The 14,929-nt window shown below is 36.1% G+C and overlaps 5 protein-coding genes and 2 non-coding genes across 7 annotated transcripts; 4 read left to right on the top strand and 3 right to left on the bottom strand.

Moving 5' to 3' along the window:
* The first annotated feature begins 753 nt into the window (after positions 1-753).
* LOC105386741 (60S acidic ribosomal protein P0) lies at positions 754-4,156 on the top strand. The gene is made up of 7 exons (XM_038108200.2): positions 754-905; positions 1,056-1,146; positions 1,334-1,570; positions 1,706-1,862; positions 2,113-2,237; positions 2,607-2,843; positions 3,879-4,156. Exons 2-7 carry the CDS (start codon positions 1,093-1,095, stop codon positions 4,014-4,016), a joined length of 948 nt encoding a protein of 315 aa, XP_037964128.1. The 5' UTR covers positions 754-905; positions 1,056-1,092; the 3' UTR covers positions 4,017-4,156.
* On the top strand, positions 1,903-2,039 carry LOC119691321. Its single transcript, XR_005253894.2, has one exon. It is a non-coding gene; the product is annotated as a small nucleolar RNA psi28S-1192 (small nucleolar RNA).
* LOC119691322 lies at positions 2,936-3,073 on the top strand. The gene has a single exon (XR_005253895.1). It is a non-coding gene; the product is annotated as a small nucleolar RNA psi28S-1192 (small nucleolar RNA).
* A 12-nt stretch (positions 4,157-4,168) lies between the features above and the next one.
* LOC125489555 (protein arginine N-methyltransferase 9-like) lies at positions 4,169-7,060 on the bottom strand. The gene has a single exon (XM_048625596.1). The coding sequence runs from the start codon at positions 6,890-6,892 to the stop codon at positions 4,688-4,690; it is 2,205 nt and encodes a 734-aa protein (XP_048481553.1). The 5' UTR covers positions 6,893-7,060; the 3' UTR covers positions 4,169-4,687.
* A 566-nt stretch (positions 7,061-7,626) lies between these two features.
* LOC105386739 (NADPH:adrenodoxin oxidoreductase, mitochondrial) lies at positions 7,627-9,877 on the bottom strand. The gene is made up of 4 exons (XM_011557363.3): positions 9,540-9,877; positions 9,283-9,439; positions 8,978-9,097; positions 7,627-8,779 (listed from the first exon to the last, which is right to left on the bottom strand). Exons 1-4 carry the CDS (start codon positions 9,779-9,781, stop codon positions 7,835-7,837), a joined length of 1,464 nt encoding a protein of 487 aa, XP_011555665.3. The 5' UTR covers positions 9,782-9,877; the 3' UTR covers positions 7,627-7,834.
* A 410-nt stretch (positions 9,878-10,287) lies between these two features.
* On the bottom strand, positions 10,288-11,810 carry LOC105386738 (beta-1,3-galactosyltransferase 6). Its single transcript, XM_011557361.3, has 3 exons — positions 11,082-11,810; positions 10,797-10,987; positions 10,288-10,716 (listed from the first exon to the last, which is right to left on the bottom strand). The coding sequence occupies exons 1-3, from the start codon at positions 11,703-11,705 to the stop codon at positions 10,443-10,445; spliced, it is 1,089 nt and encodes a 362-aa protein (XP_011555663.3). The 5' UTR covers positions 11,706-11,810; the 3' UTR covers positions 10,288-10,442.
* Positions 11,811-12,405: 595 nt separating this feature from the next.
* Positions 12,406-14,526, top strand: LOC105386737 (tRNA (adenine(58)-N(1))-methyltransferase non-catalytic subunit TRM6). Its single transcript, XM_011557360.3, has 2 exons — positions 12,406-13,761; positions 14,375-14,526. Exons 1-2 carry the CDS (start codon positions 12,487-12,489, stop codon positions 14,453-14,455), a joined length of 1,356 nt encoding a protein of 451 aa, XP_011555662.3. The 5' UTR covers positions 12,406-12,486; the 3' UTR covers positions 14,456-14,526.
* The last annotated feature ends 403 nt before the right edge of the window (positions 14,527-14,929 follow it).

The raw sequence follows: 14,929 nt of genomic DNA, 5'->3' as shown, positions 1-14,929 counted from the left end.
ATTTATTTATTTATAAACACTTTATTGTATAATAATAAAAACAGTTACAAAAATGGACTTAAAAGTAGTAAGTATATACAGAGGCGGGCTTATTGCCAAGAAGCAATTTCTTCCAACCAACCTTTGTTTGGTGGAAAACTAAAGTTTTTAAACTCCTTTAATACAATAAAAAGCTATACAAAAACAATGTGGAAAGAACCTAAACTAAAACATATCTAAGATAAAAACGAAAAATACAAACTAACTACCTATTTAACTTACATAAATAATAATAATACAAATACACATAATACCTAAATGACAAAATAGACTTAATATATATCCGCTATATTTATATAAATACATATATAACTATATAATATAATACATATTATTTACCAACCTAAGGTTTTATAATAGTGATCCTTTACGCTCTTTTTAAAGGTAGCAAGTGAAGGTGAAAGTCGCACGTCTACGGGCAAGGTGTTCCACAAACACGCCGCCTTCACAGCGAACGAGTCACTGTAAGAAGCAGCGTTGCGGTCAGGCACACTCAACATCTTGTTCTCTGTAGATCTCAACGCTCGGCCGTGTATTCGTCGCATTTGTATGTATTATCATAAATTTTCCATTAAATAAATATTGATTCTATCCTATTCTATATGGAGGTTGCGGACCCGACTTTACCAAGTTTTAGTAATACCGGCCTGGCTAGGTTGCTGGAGCAAGGACTTAAAGTCCTTGGGCTGGAGAGCTTCCTTGCTGGACAGGCTGGACAGTGAATGGGCTGCTTAAGCTTATAACAATATAATGCTGGCAGCACACATTAAAAAAGCTAATCTGTCAACTCAAGTGTCAACCCTGGCAACACCGTCATTCGGCCATTTGTAATTTTGTCCCGCACAGTGTTTGTGCGTTTAGTTTTGGTGAGTTGTAAATCTTTAAATATTATATCAATCCATGATTAAATTTCAGTTTAATGATACTCTTTTTCCAATTGACTACTGATACATCTTAGTTTTGTGATATTTCTTTAGTGCCAAATCGTAATAACCTCAACAATATGTTTTTTGCAGTCCTTAAATTTCACTCGAAGTCCCTAACCACTTCACGATGGGTAGGGAGGACAAAGCCACCTGGAAGGGAAACTACTTCGCTAAGATTGTCGTAAGTATTTTTACGATTTTTACTTATATTCTTTAAAATCCAAGCATATGTTAGCCTAACCAAAACATTAATTTGATGACGCCGCAGCTGGCGAGTGCCTAGTCTTATTATCTATCTTACAAGTACGTACCACAACATTGTATCCGGCAGTCCAACCCAAACTAACGCCAAATCCTTTCACTTCCAGCAACTCCTGGACGAGTACCCCAAATGTTTCATAGTGGGTGCAGACAATGTGGGCTCCAAGCAGATGCAGCAGATCCGCATGTCGCTGCGCGGGCACGCCATCGTGCTCATGGGCAAGAACACCATGATGCGCAAGGCCATCCGCGGCCACCTCGAGTCCAACCCCGCGCTCGAGAAGCTGCTGCCCCACATCAAGGGCAATGTCGGCTTCGTCTTCACCCGTGGAGACCTCGTTGATGTATGTATCTCATTTTGTATAGTTATCTATGTGATAAGCATTTTAAGTGAAATTGCCAATTTATTAGGCTATGCATGGGAAAAGTTTCATAATTTCACAATGAGACTAACAAACATCTATTGTACTAAAATTCAGGTCCGTGACAAACTTCTGGAGAACAAGGTGCGTGCCCCGGCTCGTGCTGGTGCCATCGCTCCTCTGTCCGTCATCATTCCTGCCCAGAACACTGGTCTTGGTCCTGAGAAGACCTCTTTCTTCCAGGCTCTGTCCATCCCAACCAAGATTTCCAAGGGTAAGAAACCATGAACAATGACTTCTCTATTATAAGCATGAATGGGTCTGTTTTAATACCAGTGAACTGTATATCTAGTTCCCTGGCTTCGCTTTCAGACCAAATTGAATTCTTCAAATTTATCCTAGTGTGATTGTTACTTGATATAATGTGCACTGGCATTTTGAAGATACAAATTTTCATTATGAATAATTTATTTATTGAAGCATCCAGCTAGTAAATTAATATTAATGATGTATTTTTTCTTTAGGTACGATTGAAATCATCAACGATGTGCACATCTTGAAGCCTGGTGACAAAGTGGGTGCTTCCGAGGCTACCCTTCTTAACATGTTGAACATCTCGCCCTTCTCATACGGTCTTATCGTTGAGCAGGTAATGTACTTTACTTATCGTTTTTGTGTATATAATATGTGAAACATTTATTGTACCTAACCGACATCCAATCTTAATATGCAGAGCTCAAATTTGAATCTATGTGTGGAATGCTCATGATTTAATTCCCGTATCCAAAGTGTTGAGTACAGATAGCATTTTGTGTGCTATCTGATAATTTACCTTTGGTAAATGAAATTAAATGTGTCAAGTTAAAGGTCAACATCAACATGAGTTAACTTTGTGATACATTTGGACAGAATAATCAATTATTTATTGGTATCATTAATCATCGTTTCATTCAGATGGATGTTTTATTACTATACATTACAATGCAAGTTATAATCAAATTACAACTTCTTTCTGCAGGTGTACGACTCAGGCACCATCTTTGCTCCTGCCATCTTGGACATCAAACCCGAGGACCTCCGCTCCAAGTTCCTGGAAGGAGTTGCCAATGTTGCTGCCCTCTCTCTGTCCATCGGCTACCCAACCATCGCTTCTGCTCCTCACTCCATCGCCAACGGATTCAAGAACCTGCTGGCCATCGCCGCCGTCACCGAGGTTGAGTTCAAGGAAGCCACTACCATCAAGGAGTTCATCAAGGTAAATTTCATAACTATTTGGTACGGTTTTTGACATGTTAGCATGTAATGTAAAATCTGTTGGCATAAATTTATCAAAATAACTTCATTTATCTCTTGTCTGTTATAATACCAGTGAATGTATCTTAACTTCCCTGGCTTCGCTTTCAGACTACATTGAAGTCCCTACTATTATCCTAGTTTGCTTAGTTATGTACCTGACATGTAGACTGGCAAAGTAGTGAGACATTTTTTTAATATCATAAACTAAATGGACAACATTTCATTTTCTTTAACCTATATTTTTATTAGCTATTCGGAAAGTTTATAGAAAATTAGTGAACCCGTATTTTTTTATTTTGTATATACATTAATTTTTGCATGTTATTTTTAACTTTAAAGTTAATTATTTTAAAACCGGAAGTGACGTGACATATTAGGCTCAATTTTTATTTTTGTCTATTGCCTGAGTCTTGAAAAAAAACATAAATGACACTGACAAGTGACATTTAAACTTTGTTTACATGCCAACCAACAAATGGGTCATTTTCAAATGACATTGATATTTCTGGTGATGGAAAGTAGGTACTTATCATGTAAAAAAATAAGCAGAAGCATTTTTTCAACTGTGTAGGCGGTGGCATGCTCTGGGACATATTATATAGAGGTCATCTCTTAATAATAAATAAAAAAATAGTCAGAAAGTGTCAGAACAGAATTAATGAAAATGACCCAAATAAACAACAACGTCACGATAAAACGTCAACGTCAATCAAAAATGAAAGTGACAGTTACTTTGTTTTTAAATCTATGGGCTTTGATCATCAAAATGCATCGCACCTGATGCATGACGTCATCAGCACTTTTTTACTATTTTATGATTTTCTCGAAAATGATACATCCAAAAAATACAAAAACATTTTTTTTGTGGCCTTTAGAGCTAAATCTCGAAATGGTTTTCGATTTATAGCAGCTTTAGTTTTTTGAAATGTTGTCTATTTACATCTTGTTTATAAGCTATGATCATACAATTGATCAATGTAAAATTTGTTTGCAGGATCCTTCCAAGTTCGCTGCTGCCGCTGTATCGGCCGCCCCGGCCGCCGCAGCCCCCGCTGCCGCCAAGAAGGAAGAGAAGAAGGAGGAGGAAGATGAGCAGAGCGACGACGACATGGGCTTCGGTCTGTTCGACTAAGCTGGTGCTCGGGCTCACCTGGCTGCGCGCAGCACTGGCGGCGTAGGCTGAGGTCCGCGGCCGGGACGGACAAACCCAATGGCGGTCGACCAACATGTTTATGCCTAAAGTGATGTGAATAAAGCCACTATGGAATAAAACTCAGTTTTTTAATTTAAATGCAATTTCAGTTTTATTAAATTTTACTACTAACATTGAGATTTATAAAGATATTAGGTACTTTTGGTAACACTTACAACATTTATGAGGTCTAACAGTGACATGTGCCCGTTACACAATCTAGTCCTGTGATGTATGATGCATAACGAATAATCCAGATCAACACTACTATGGGGAAATCACATGGCAAAACGTTATTATACGGATAAATAGGTAACATTCATAAATAGAATAGATTACGTAACATGTAGTTAATGGTGGTAGGTACCATCTAACTAAATAGTTTTCCTAGGTACCTATGTAGTACGTCGTATTTAAATAAGCTCTATGTATAGGTACTCGCCCATTCTTGTGGTTTAGTACAATAAAATAGACCCTTGAAGTTCACTGCACTCCTCATTAGCTCATTACATAAAGAGTTCTAAATAATAACACCTACTTACATAAAAAACAAATAACTTATTTATTAAGTATAAGTACAGAGATCAAACAACTTGCCTACAGTTTAAAAATTAAGCATCAGTATCAATAACAAGCTTGAAATTGCTGTCCACATCAACACAACTAAGAATATTTGCTATCTGGCCCCTTAGCATAGGCATCTTTGGGTTTGCTAAGAAAGCAATTGCATCTATGAAACTGTTAGCTCTATTTGTACTAATTATGGTGCCAGTTTCAATCAGCTGAATGGTGTACCAACAAATTATTCCATTAGCATAACCATTATTTATAATTGGCACATTTATAACTTCTGACCTCATTTCATCACTTACTACCGCCACTAAAGTACTTTCCGATATAGGATTATATTGTAATTGTGAGATATTAATGTGAAAGTTTTGTGATACTTGGTACCTATTCATATACATACCAACCTTGTATTCACTAACATTTTCATCATAAACACAGTTATTTACATCCAACCAGTGACTATTGATTATCTGTGCATGTAATTCTATTTTAAAGGGTAAAAATAGCCCTCCAGGTAACAAATTTGTTTTCTGTAGCTGGTTTGTCAACTCTTTGCGATCAGTATTTAAATCACCACCAAGCTCGAGGATGTTCCCAACTATTAAATTAAATTTTTGGTCTTTAAAGGCCTTGTGATTCAATTTATCTTCTATAATAACTCTAACTTTTGCTCTAGGTACTTTATTTATGCTGAAAACACTCCTTATGAATTTTCTATCTTCTGTGGTCTTGGCTTGACAAATTAAAGAACAGGCTCCTCGTTTCATCATCAACATTCCAATGACTGGAAATGGAGATAAGTCCACTACCGCAATGTTTGAGATTTCAGCTGTTTGTCCTAAATATATGCAAACTGCTCCAATACATTCTTGAATCATCTTCATATAACAAGCATCATTCAGAAAATGCAGCATTTCATCAGTAATTCTTCTAATATCTAATTTAGCATCTTGTAAAAGAGTCAGTTTGCCTTCAGTGCAGGAAAATTTTACAGGAATATCTTCATTTTTCTCAACTTCTCTTGGAATGAAATCACAGAATATAGCTTGTTGCCATGCATTAGCTCGATTATGAGAAGTTGGATTAGTGGTTATTGTTATATTTTCTGTTAAATATAAATTAAACCACCCAACTAACACATCTATTTCTCCTGACTCTTTAGCTCTCAGCAGCACTTCAAATGGAAGCTCCCTGTAGAGTATTTCCTTCATACTTTCAACACAGCTAAAGTCAACTTTAATTATTGATTTTGGTTCAGTCATGTATGTAAGTCCTTTAATCATATGAACATCATCACAATCATAAGGTTCATTTAAGCCCCTATTAGAGTGCACTTTGTATTTAGTGATGTTTAATGCTTGTTTTGCAGGTAAACTTAGTTGATATTTCATATTTAAACAACTGCATTTGGCACCAGCTACATAAAATTCAGCTTTTCCAGGTATAATGTGACCATCATTAGTGATCAAGTTTTCCCAAGCATGTATTAGGGTCTGCAGCACACCTTCACCAAAAAGTCCAGCATCATAGAGCTCATTTATAATGAGACTTTTCTTTCCACCAATGTCTTGTTGTTGAAGTTTGGTTGATAATTTTGGTACCAGAACAATACCATTTATATTATTTTCTTTTAAGATTTCAGATGCAATACTTGCCATGTACTCATTTGAGTCTATAGCAGTAATAGCTACTGGTTCACATTCTGAGGCATAAATAGATAGTAAGCCAGTGCCAGTGCCAATGTCTATAATGGAATCCTTCTTATGTTTCAGTACTGCTTTGATTGCTTTGCGGTAGGCTTCATTGCGAGTTTTATCATTGAGCATCCTGAAGTGCCATCTATCCACCAAAAAGTTCTTGACTGAATTCAAATTCTTTTCAGCTCCTACATAGCCTGAGTCAATAGCCAAGGCTCTTTGGAAATGAGTGCAAGCTTCTTTATAAAACCCAAACTTATAGAGATACTTCCCAAGGTCGTTCAGAATATAAATATTATCGGGATATACTGCAAGAGTATGCTCGAAATAGAAAAATATTTCAGCGATTTTGTTGGTTTCAAATAGCAGTGCATTGAGTTTGCTCAGCAGCAACCTGAACTCAGCCTCCAGGCTCGTCTTTAGATCGGGAAACTTGTTGAACGCCGAGATGTACATGTCGTAAGCTTTCGCATAGCACCCTCCAGCCGCCAGTTGCCTCGCAAGTTTGGTATACTTCCGAGATCTTGAGTTATCTCCATTCTCAGCCATTTCTCACTAAGATTTGGCACAGTTATATTGTACACAATTTGTTTTGCGATTATAAATTGAACAATCACATAGTAAGAACTTATTTTCATTAATTTATTTATTGAGTCTACCAACGAAAAACAAGACCTCCTCTCCCTCACGTCTGCGCGTCTGTCATCTGTCAGTTCTGTCACTGTCAAGTCATTCTTGCGATAATATTCTTTACAGAAGCCATAAAAAGTGCGTGGCTGTTATTATTCTGAGAAACTTCAAGATTCGTGTTATTATTCTTTAGAATAATGTAGTTATTTGATTTGTGTTTCATCGTGTCGGTGACCAACACAATCGCCACTAATGGCGCTAGACTAGAATAGCGTCAGTGGTTGCCTAGGGTGGCCTAGGGGTCGAGGCCTTTTCGAACTTGGTATTGGATGTGTATCATGATACGCGATATCGATCCGCCGTTATGATACGGCCCGTCCCATATCGTGTCGGTTTTTGCCCGATTAACTTGATACGGCGCTTGATACAATACGCAGATACGGTATGATGATCGGATACGGTGACAGGCTCGGGCAAAGGATACATGTCTGGACCCGGCTTCTGGTTACGACCTGGAACTTTAGCTTAGCCCCTTCTCCCACTACGCGACTCTCAAGTGAGGCGACTGCTACCTGCGATGCAACCCTTGGTCGCATAGATAATATTATAATAGATACCTACACCCGCGCGACTCTAGATTGAAATGCATTGAGAAAACTTTTATAAATCACATAATTTTAATATGTCATAATAAAATTTAAAACTTAAGTAACTAGGTAAGTATATGCCTACCCAACATTCAATTGATAAACTTTAATACTTATAAAATCATCCTTTTTTTGGAATATTAATGTTCTCGCCTAGTTAAAGTACCTAAGGTACAAACATGTATTCCATGTACACAAAATTTTATTCAATTACTTATAATGCTTTCTCTAACATTTCGGAAACACAACAAATCTTTTCGCGTGGTTTTCCTAGTTTCTTGCCCATTTCTATTTCATACTTATCAATATTTTCCCAACCTTTCCAATCCACTATTTTTAAATTGTCACTGATAGCTTTTCTTACTTCTGCAAATCCTCCTTTGTTTTCAGTACTCTGACCTGTTTCAAGGTCTTCTTGAATGGCTTTAGCTACTTGGAAGGCATTACCCATAGTGTGTAGTATTACACCAACAGGCCCAGTGCCCAGCCACCCAGCTACATACAACTTTGCTAAATCATTACTAGGGTCCAATATACGACCTTTATCATTGGGCACTGAACCATTATCTCCAATGATTAAGTCTTTATCAACATTAACACTTTTGTAACCAATACTTCTTATTGCAAGACTACAATTTATGATTTCTTTTTCATCAGTGGGTAAATATTTTGGGTCTTTGTCAAGACTGCCAGCCATCTGATTACATGTGAGTTGAACACCCATCACATTGTTTTTGCTATCAACTATAAATTTATCTGGGCTTCTATGGAATATTGGTTTAAAATATTTTTCAGGTTTGCTATCTTCACTGTGTTCATTTAATGATTTCAGCATGAGTTCAGTCAGCCTTTTTCTAGGCCGAGCTAAGGCACTGGCTACTTCTGAAACACCATCAAAGTCATTTTTCCTCCAAACAGTTTGACAAAATGGTATTTTAAGCTGTTCTCTCAGCTCCTTGATAGTAAATGCTACCTGTAGGGGCCCTCTTCTGCCTACTAAATACAGTTCTTTGATTTTAGACTTGGCTAAAACACTGAGGACATGCTCAGGTATATCTGTTTTCCTTAGTTCATCAATTGGTGACAATATTATTCTAGCTACGTCTAATGCAACATTTCCTTGCCCCAACACAGCAGCTGTATTTCCACCCAGATCAACCTGTGAAAATGGAAGATAATTTAAATCTACATTAATTTAATCCTATATTATAATGCAATAAATTTCCATCTTCATCATTAGCCATTAATCAGCTTCTGCTGGACATAGTGGTTTATCATAGTGTGTGTAGGAAATGGATGAACCTAAATTCATTGGGTTGGAAAAAAACAAAAGTTTAATTAAACAAAGATTAATTACTTCAAAATCTCTAGCATCAGGAAGTCCATTGTACCATCCTACAAATTTCCTTGCAGCAACTATATTTTTAGCATCTTCATTTTCAATTCCAAGCAGCTTATCTTCTTCTGCACCATATGTCTGGAATAGATTAAATTGACAAAAATAATATAAAATGAAAATAAACATAACAGAAGCAAATAAGTTATGCATCAAAACATTAGAACCAGGTGAGTAAGTAGCAATACACTCTATTTTTCCCCAAGACACTGAGTTTACTGGCAATATTCAATACTAATTATAACTGATATTGTATGGAAACCTACCAATAGCACAGCATCATAGTGTTGTCGTAATTGAGACAAAGTGATATCCTTTCCTAAAGCAATATTTCCATAGAAGTTTACATTGGGCTGTTGTGCCACTTTGGTGAACTGATTAATAACATTTTTCACTTCAGGGTGATCAGGTGCAACGCCATATCTGTAAAATTTCAATATAAATTAAGTATAGTTATTAAAATAAAAATATAAACATTTATCAATCTTTAACTACACACAAAGAAAACCAACATAATTCATACCTGATAAGGCCAAAAGGAACCGGTAATTTCTCAATGATGTCAATATTGATATTGCCCAGTTTCTTGGTTAGTTGCATTGCGGCATAGAATCCGGCTGGACCCGCACCAACAACGCAAACTTGACTAACTTTCTTACATGCTGTTGAAAATTTCTTAAAACTTTGTCTCGCTATCTTGAAGCTCATTTTTCCTAAATACTTTGGAGTCAAATATGTCAACGATCGAAATGATTCAGAATACATCACTCTACTAACTAATGTACATAATTATTCACATTTTACACAAACTTTTGTAAAGTTTGCTTTGCAAAACACTTGTTCGAGTTGTCAATAGGCAGGTATGTCAAAAATCACTCACACAAATCCACTTTGACGTGATATTTTCTATTCTGTGACAATCATAGATCCTCAGAATACTAACAACTAGCATTCTCGAGCAAACCGAGATTTGCGTAACCACTAATAAAATTCCACACTGTATGAAGCACCTACTCACGCCTTGTACATACCATATTTTCATTGCGGAGGGTCATTAGGCTAAGACACACTACATTGCCCACCCAAAATGCTTTGTGTGTCTCTCCCGATGTAGGTAATAGAGGTTGAGCATAATGAGGCCAATGATGGGTCAATCAAATATACCTAATCGCCTTCGGAGGTAAAACCAATAGCATAGCGGCCTTTAGTCAGAATACAAGTCTCTCATGCACAGTTAGTACTTACTAACTCAATACAAAAATACCATAAAATAATTTTCTTGTGTTTTTATTAAAGAACTTATAAATGGTAGGTATAAAGATAAATAACAAACAAAACCGTTATACCTAATGAAATAGGTAACATTTAGAAAATTACACTTTGTCTTCTTTTACCACATCATTGTAAGACTAGAGTTGACTTATTATTATGTGCAACACATGCTAGGTTTTTCATTCCAATTATATGAATATTGTCGAAATTTTAAGGCTTCATTTTTACATAGCTTAATGCCATTTGTTTCTGTTAATATGCTATACATGTCTAGCATATCTTGCGGAGTTTGTTTATGTCTGATTAGCATAGAGTTGAGACAGCCTCTGGATCTCCATTGTGTGTCGAACCTCACGTCATGTACTCTGTTGATTCCTTTCAATGCAGCTGTCCACACACCCATTGAAACATCCTCAGAGTTATATGTCCTGAAATGCGATTTTTAAATTGGTATAAATGTCATTCTCACTGTTTTTGTTATAAATATTATTAATAACTAAACACTCACACTAAATCATCATGATTTCTACTGATGTAATCCACAATACTGCGGGAAATGACATAGCCACCTCCCAGAGCATAAGGAAGATAAGTATCACATAGAAACCAATTGGGTTCTTTCCATTTACCGGAACGAAACACTGTAGCTTTACCAAAGAAGTAACCCCAGTATAACCCACTGTATGATGGTAAAGATTCCTGAAAGTTAATAAAATGTTATGGTCAATTTGCTGCCTAGTAGTTAAAATTGATATGATATCACACAAATCATGGAGACTCACTATAGACTTACTTGGTGAGTGACGTAGCTGCTTATTTCGGCAGCACTCATTTCTGGTGCATAGTTTTCAATTTCCTTCACTATCAAATCAAGTCTAACAAATGAATCATCATCACACTTTACTACATATTTCAGTTTGGGCAAGTTTTCATTTAGCCATTTCAGAGAATTCAAAAGCTTGAGTGTTAAATTTTTGTATGAGTCTTGGAGATCTTGTAAAAATAAAATATCTTTATTTTTGGTATCTTCCAGAGAGAGGTCATGTAACTTCTTCTTGTCTAGACCTTGGGTTCCAACTGCAAAAAATATTTTAAGAAATTGTGGCTTCTGCTCTACATAACCTGATCTATAAGGTTTATTTTTTATGTTGATATTATTACTGAGTTTCATCCAAGTCTGTCTGATAACATCTCTTTTATCTGTATTATCTGGGCCAGTCAGGACAAGGACAGCGTATTCAATACCACCAAACGAAGTCTGCAGATAGGAATCCAGTCTCACAATATTATTTTCAGTATCGCAGTCAAATTTTGCCCAGTTTACCGCAAATCCACAACCTAGATGAAAACTGACTACGGAAAAAAGTATGATTTGGATGTAATTGTAATACCTTTTCAAGAACTTGTAAATATTCATAATACAAACATAATTTCACAGCAAAAAATATTGAAAAAGTGCAACCAAACTTTACGAAACAAGCGAAACGAAGAGCATCGACCTCTGACACAGACATGTCACAATGACATTAACATTATCTATTTACGCACAGATTAAAATGACTCAGGGTAGGGTAGAGTCAGTCCAAATGTACTCTGTGAGTCAGTCTGACACTAACCTAACAGTCTGAGTTAGGGATGTCGAAAGTGCAAAAAAATATCGATATTTCGATATATCGATATTTTCTTTTATATCGTTACTGAAATCGATATATCGAATAAAAAATATCGATATATCGGTAGCTTAAAAGGAATAAATCCTTGCGAAATCAAATTCCTTTATTATTAAAAAATACTATTTTCACTTTGTGCCAGTGTCGTGTATTGACATGTGTGATGACCCCTTTACACTCTCGCTCGGTACACGGTTGCGAGCTAGCATCGCCGCATTGCGTTGTGACGCAAACAAAAGGGTATTGTTAATGAAAAATATATCGATTTTGATATGTTTTCGATACTTGATTATTTATATCGATACATCGATATATCGGTTTACAATATATCGTCAGAAAATATCGATAGATTTATAAAAATATATCGATATATCGATATTATTTCGACATCCCTAGTCTGAGACTGAGTCTGACCACAGAGTACGTACTACGTACGTACGTAATTTTTAAGGTTATGTTTTTTTGTTTACTGTTTCCGCAAATTCACTTAATTCTTAATTCATAAAATAATACAATAAACCTTTGAATATGGACAACATTAAGGTAGGCGATTACATCGTTATACAACGGCAAAACTACAGAAAAATACACAAATTCAATAAAGCTAATTCGGCCATAACACTAGGGAGAGACAATGTGGAGCTCCTGGGCATCGAAGGTTGTAAATACTATTCAGTATTTAAAATGATAGCCACAGGCAACAAGAGAAGTCGCAGTTATCGACTGGAGCTGTGCGATGAAGCAGTAGGCCTGAAGGATGAAATTGATGTAAAAACTTCTGGATTGGATAACAGAAATATTTTAGATGATGGCAAATCACAGAAGTTAACGGCAGCAGATATTGAAGAACTCAAGACCGACGCCACCAGCGCATCCGATATAGTTGAGTCCCTCATTTGCAATTCAAATACTTTCAGTAGTAAGACAGAGTATGCTCAAGATAAATACTTGAGGAAGAAAGAAAAGAAATACTTTGATTATCTTCAAATAATACAGCCCAATTTGCGCATGGTGGCTGACATCATGTACAGATTGGATCCCACCAAAATTCAGGGTGTACGGATTGATACCTTGTCACAGATTGTGACTATGGCCAACATTTATTCTGAGGGAAAATATTTGCTATATGATTCCGGATCCAATGGATTGTTAGCAGCTGCTTTGCTAAGTGCCATTGGAGGCAAAACCAATGGGAAGTTAGTCCACATGCACCCAGGCAACATGTCCCAGAAGCAGGCTCTGCTGGCTATGAACTTCCCGGAGGAACAGTTGCAGAGATGTGTGTCTGTTAATATTTATTCATCATTGAGGCAATTCTATCAGGGTTGTGATACACATGAAAAAAAAACTTTGCCTCAAAATGAATCTAATCTCAAGAGAAAAGCAGATGAAGTGAATGATAATGATCATCAAATAAAAATTCCAAAAGTTGATGAAACACTTGACACTGAAGAAATTCCCTTAAAAGAGCAGGAATCAAAAGCGGAAATCAGTTCACCAGATACATCTAATATGGAAAATGTGAAGGATAGCAGCATCAGTGAAGGCAAAAAACCAAAATGGCATTTTGATAACATAGCCGCTGCAGAGTTGTTAACACAAAAAATGGATGCTTTGGTTATTGTTTGTAAAGAAGATCCACAAAACATATTCAAAGAGCTGGTACAATTTGTGAAGCCAGGTCGCCCATTCCTTGTCTACTACAGTGTAGCTGAGCCACTGCAGCATCTATATTTGTCTCTGAAGAGTGATAGTAAAATAGCTGCATTAAAATTAACATGCAATTGGTTGAGAAACTATCAGGTATATTATGTTTAAATTTTAGTTAAATAGTTTAGAATATTAAAAAAAAAAACACGCACTCACACCTTGTACTAATGTACTCCCTTGCGGGGTAGGCAGAGGTGCATTGCTGCACCCACTTTTCGCCAGAGTGTTATGTTAGTCCCAATTTAATAGGGGGCGGGCCTATTGCCATTTTAGGGGCACATCCAAGACCTGAGAACAAATATCTGTGTTTAACCCATATATGCCCAGAGGGTCGCTAACGACCCACTTGAGTTTTTTGCATATTTGCACTTAGAATCTGAATCTTAATCATATCCCAGAGTAAAACAACTTGATCAAAAAACTAGTTAAGGGCATATATGGGACAAATATCTGCCCCAGCCGGGAATCGAACCCAGGACCATCGGCTCAGTAGTCAGGGTCACTAACCACTACGCCATTCGGTCGTCAAGAAGTTAGTTTAGAATATGTTCTTTAATTGTGTCTTGTTTTTGTATAGAAATATCTATCTTGTTAGTGATTCCATCAAACATGAATAGGTATATAACTTTAAAATTATGTGTCTCACAGCTTCAGAGAACTATGTTTTTATAAGTCAAGTAATAATCATATGTATTTCTGTTTTCAGATACTTCCTGATAGAACACACCCAGAAGTCAATATGAATGCAGCCAGTGGCTTTTTATTATCAGGTTATGTATTAAAATAATGTATATAGAACATTGATAAGCTGATGTGTTATACATATAAGTATTTTAATAAATGTATTGTATGTACCAACTGAGTTACTTATTATTTCTACATTACCATCCATTTTTACTTGGACCTGAGTACAATATTATATGTATAAGAATTGATTAAGTATACTAATAGGCAGGAAACTTTTTGGAACTATATAACAACTTCATTATAAAAACAAATTTGAAAGAAACCATGTTTTTATTCATATTGATTGATCAATGTAGTCTTTTGTCTTTACAGTATAATTGCTATGCATTCGAAAAAAACAGATCTAAATGCTGTTGACTAACAATTTATTTAATGTTTATCGTAATTAATTACATAAATTGTTGTCTGCAGCATACCTACAATATATAAGGGCAGCGTATTTCATAAGTGCTAAGAGGAACCAGTTGATCAAATGATCACATAATACGAGCGAGTATACTAAAACATAGAAGCC

This window comes from Plutella xylostella, chromosome 15, assembly GCF_932276165.1.
Source record: "Plutella xylostella chromosome 15, ilPluXylo3.1, whole genome shotgun sequence".
In the NCBI taxonomy this organism is placed as follows: Eukaryota; Metazoa; Arthropoda; class Insecta; order Lepidoptera; family Plutellidae; genus Plutella; species Plutella xylostella.
This window is presented reverse-complemented; position numbering and strand designations above follow the sequence as displayed.

Coding starts and splice junctions, on each gene's coding strand:
- LOC105386741 (XM_038108200.2), top strand. CDS start 1,093: ATGGGTAGGGAGGACAAAGCCACCTGGAAGGGAAACTACTTCGCTAAG. Junction 1,863..2,112: donor CCCAACCAAGATTTCCAAGG/GTAAGAAACCAT, acceptor TTTTTTCTTTAG/GTACGATTGAAATCATCAAC. Junction 2,238..2,606: donor ACGGTCTTATCGTTGAGCAG/GTAATGTACTTT, acceptor TTCTTTCTGCAG/GTGTACGACTCAGGCACCAT.
- LOC125489555 (XM_048625596.1), bottom strand. CDS start 6,892: ATGGCTGAGAATGGAGATAACTCAAGATCTCGGAAGTATACCAAACTT.
- LOC105386739 (XM_011557363.3), bottom strand. CDS start 9,781: ATGTATTCTGAATCATTTCGATCGTTGACATATTTGACTCCAAAGTAT. Junction 9,440..9,539: donor GTTCCTTTTGGCCTTATCAG/GTATGAATTATG, acceptor GAAATTTTACAG/ATATGGCGTTGCACCTGATC. Junction 8,780..8,977: donor CTGATGCTAGAGATTTTGAA/GTAATTAATCTT, acceptor CCATTTTCACAG/GTTGATCTGGGTGGAAATAC.
- LOC105386738 (XM_011557361.3), bottom strand. CDS start 11,705: ATGAATATTTACAAGTTCTTGAAAAGGTATTACAATTACATCCAAATC. Junction 10,988..11,081: donor GCAGCTACGTCACTCACCAA/GTAAGTCTATAG, acceptor ATTAACTTTCAG/GAATCTTTACCATCATACAG. Junction 10,717..10,796: donor AGAAATCATGATGATTTAGT/GTGAGTGTTTAG, acceptor ATCGCATTTCAG/GACATATAACTCTGAGGATG.
- LOC105386737 (XM_011557360.3), top strand. CDS start 12,487: ATGGACAACATTAAGGTAGGCGATTACATCGTTATACAACGGCAAAAC. Junction 13,762..14,374: donor ATTGGTTGAGAAACTATCAG/GTATATTATGTT, acceptor TTCTGTTTTCAG/ATACTTCCTGATAGAACACA.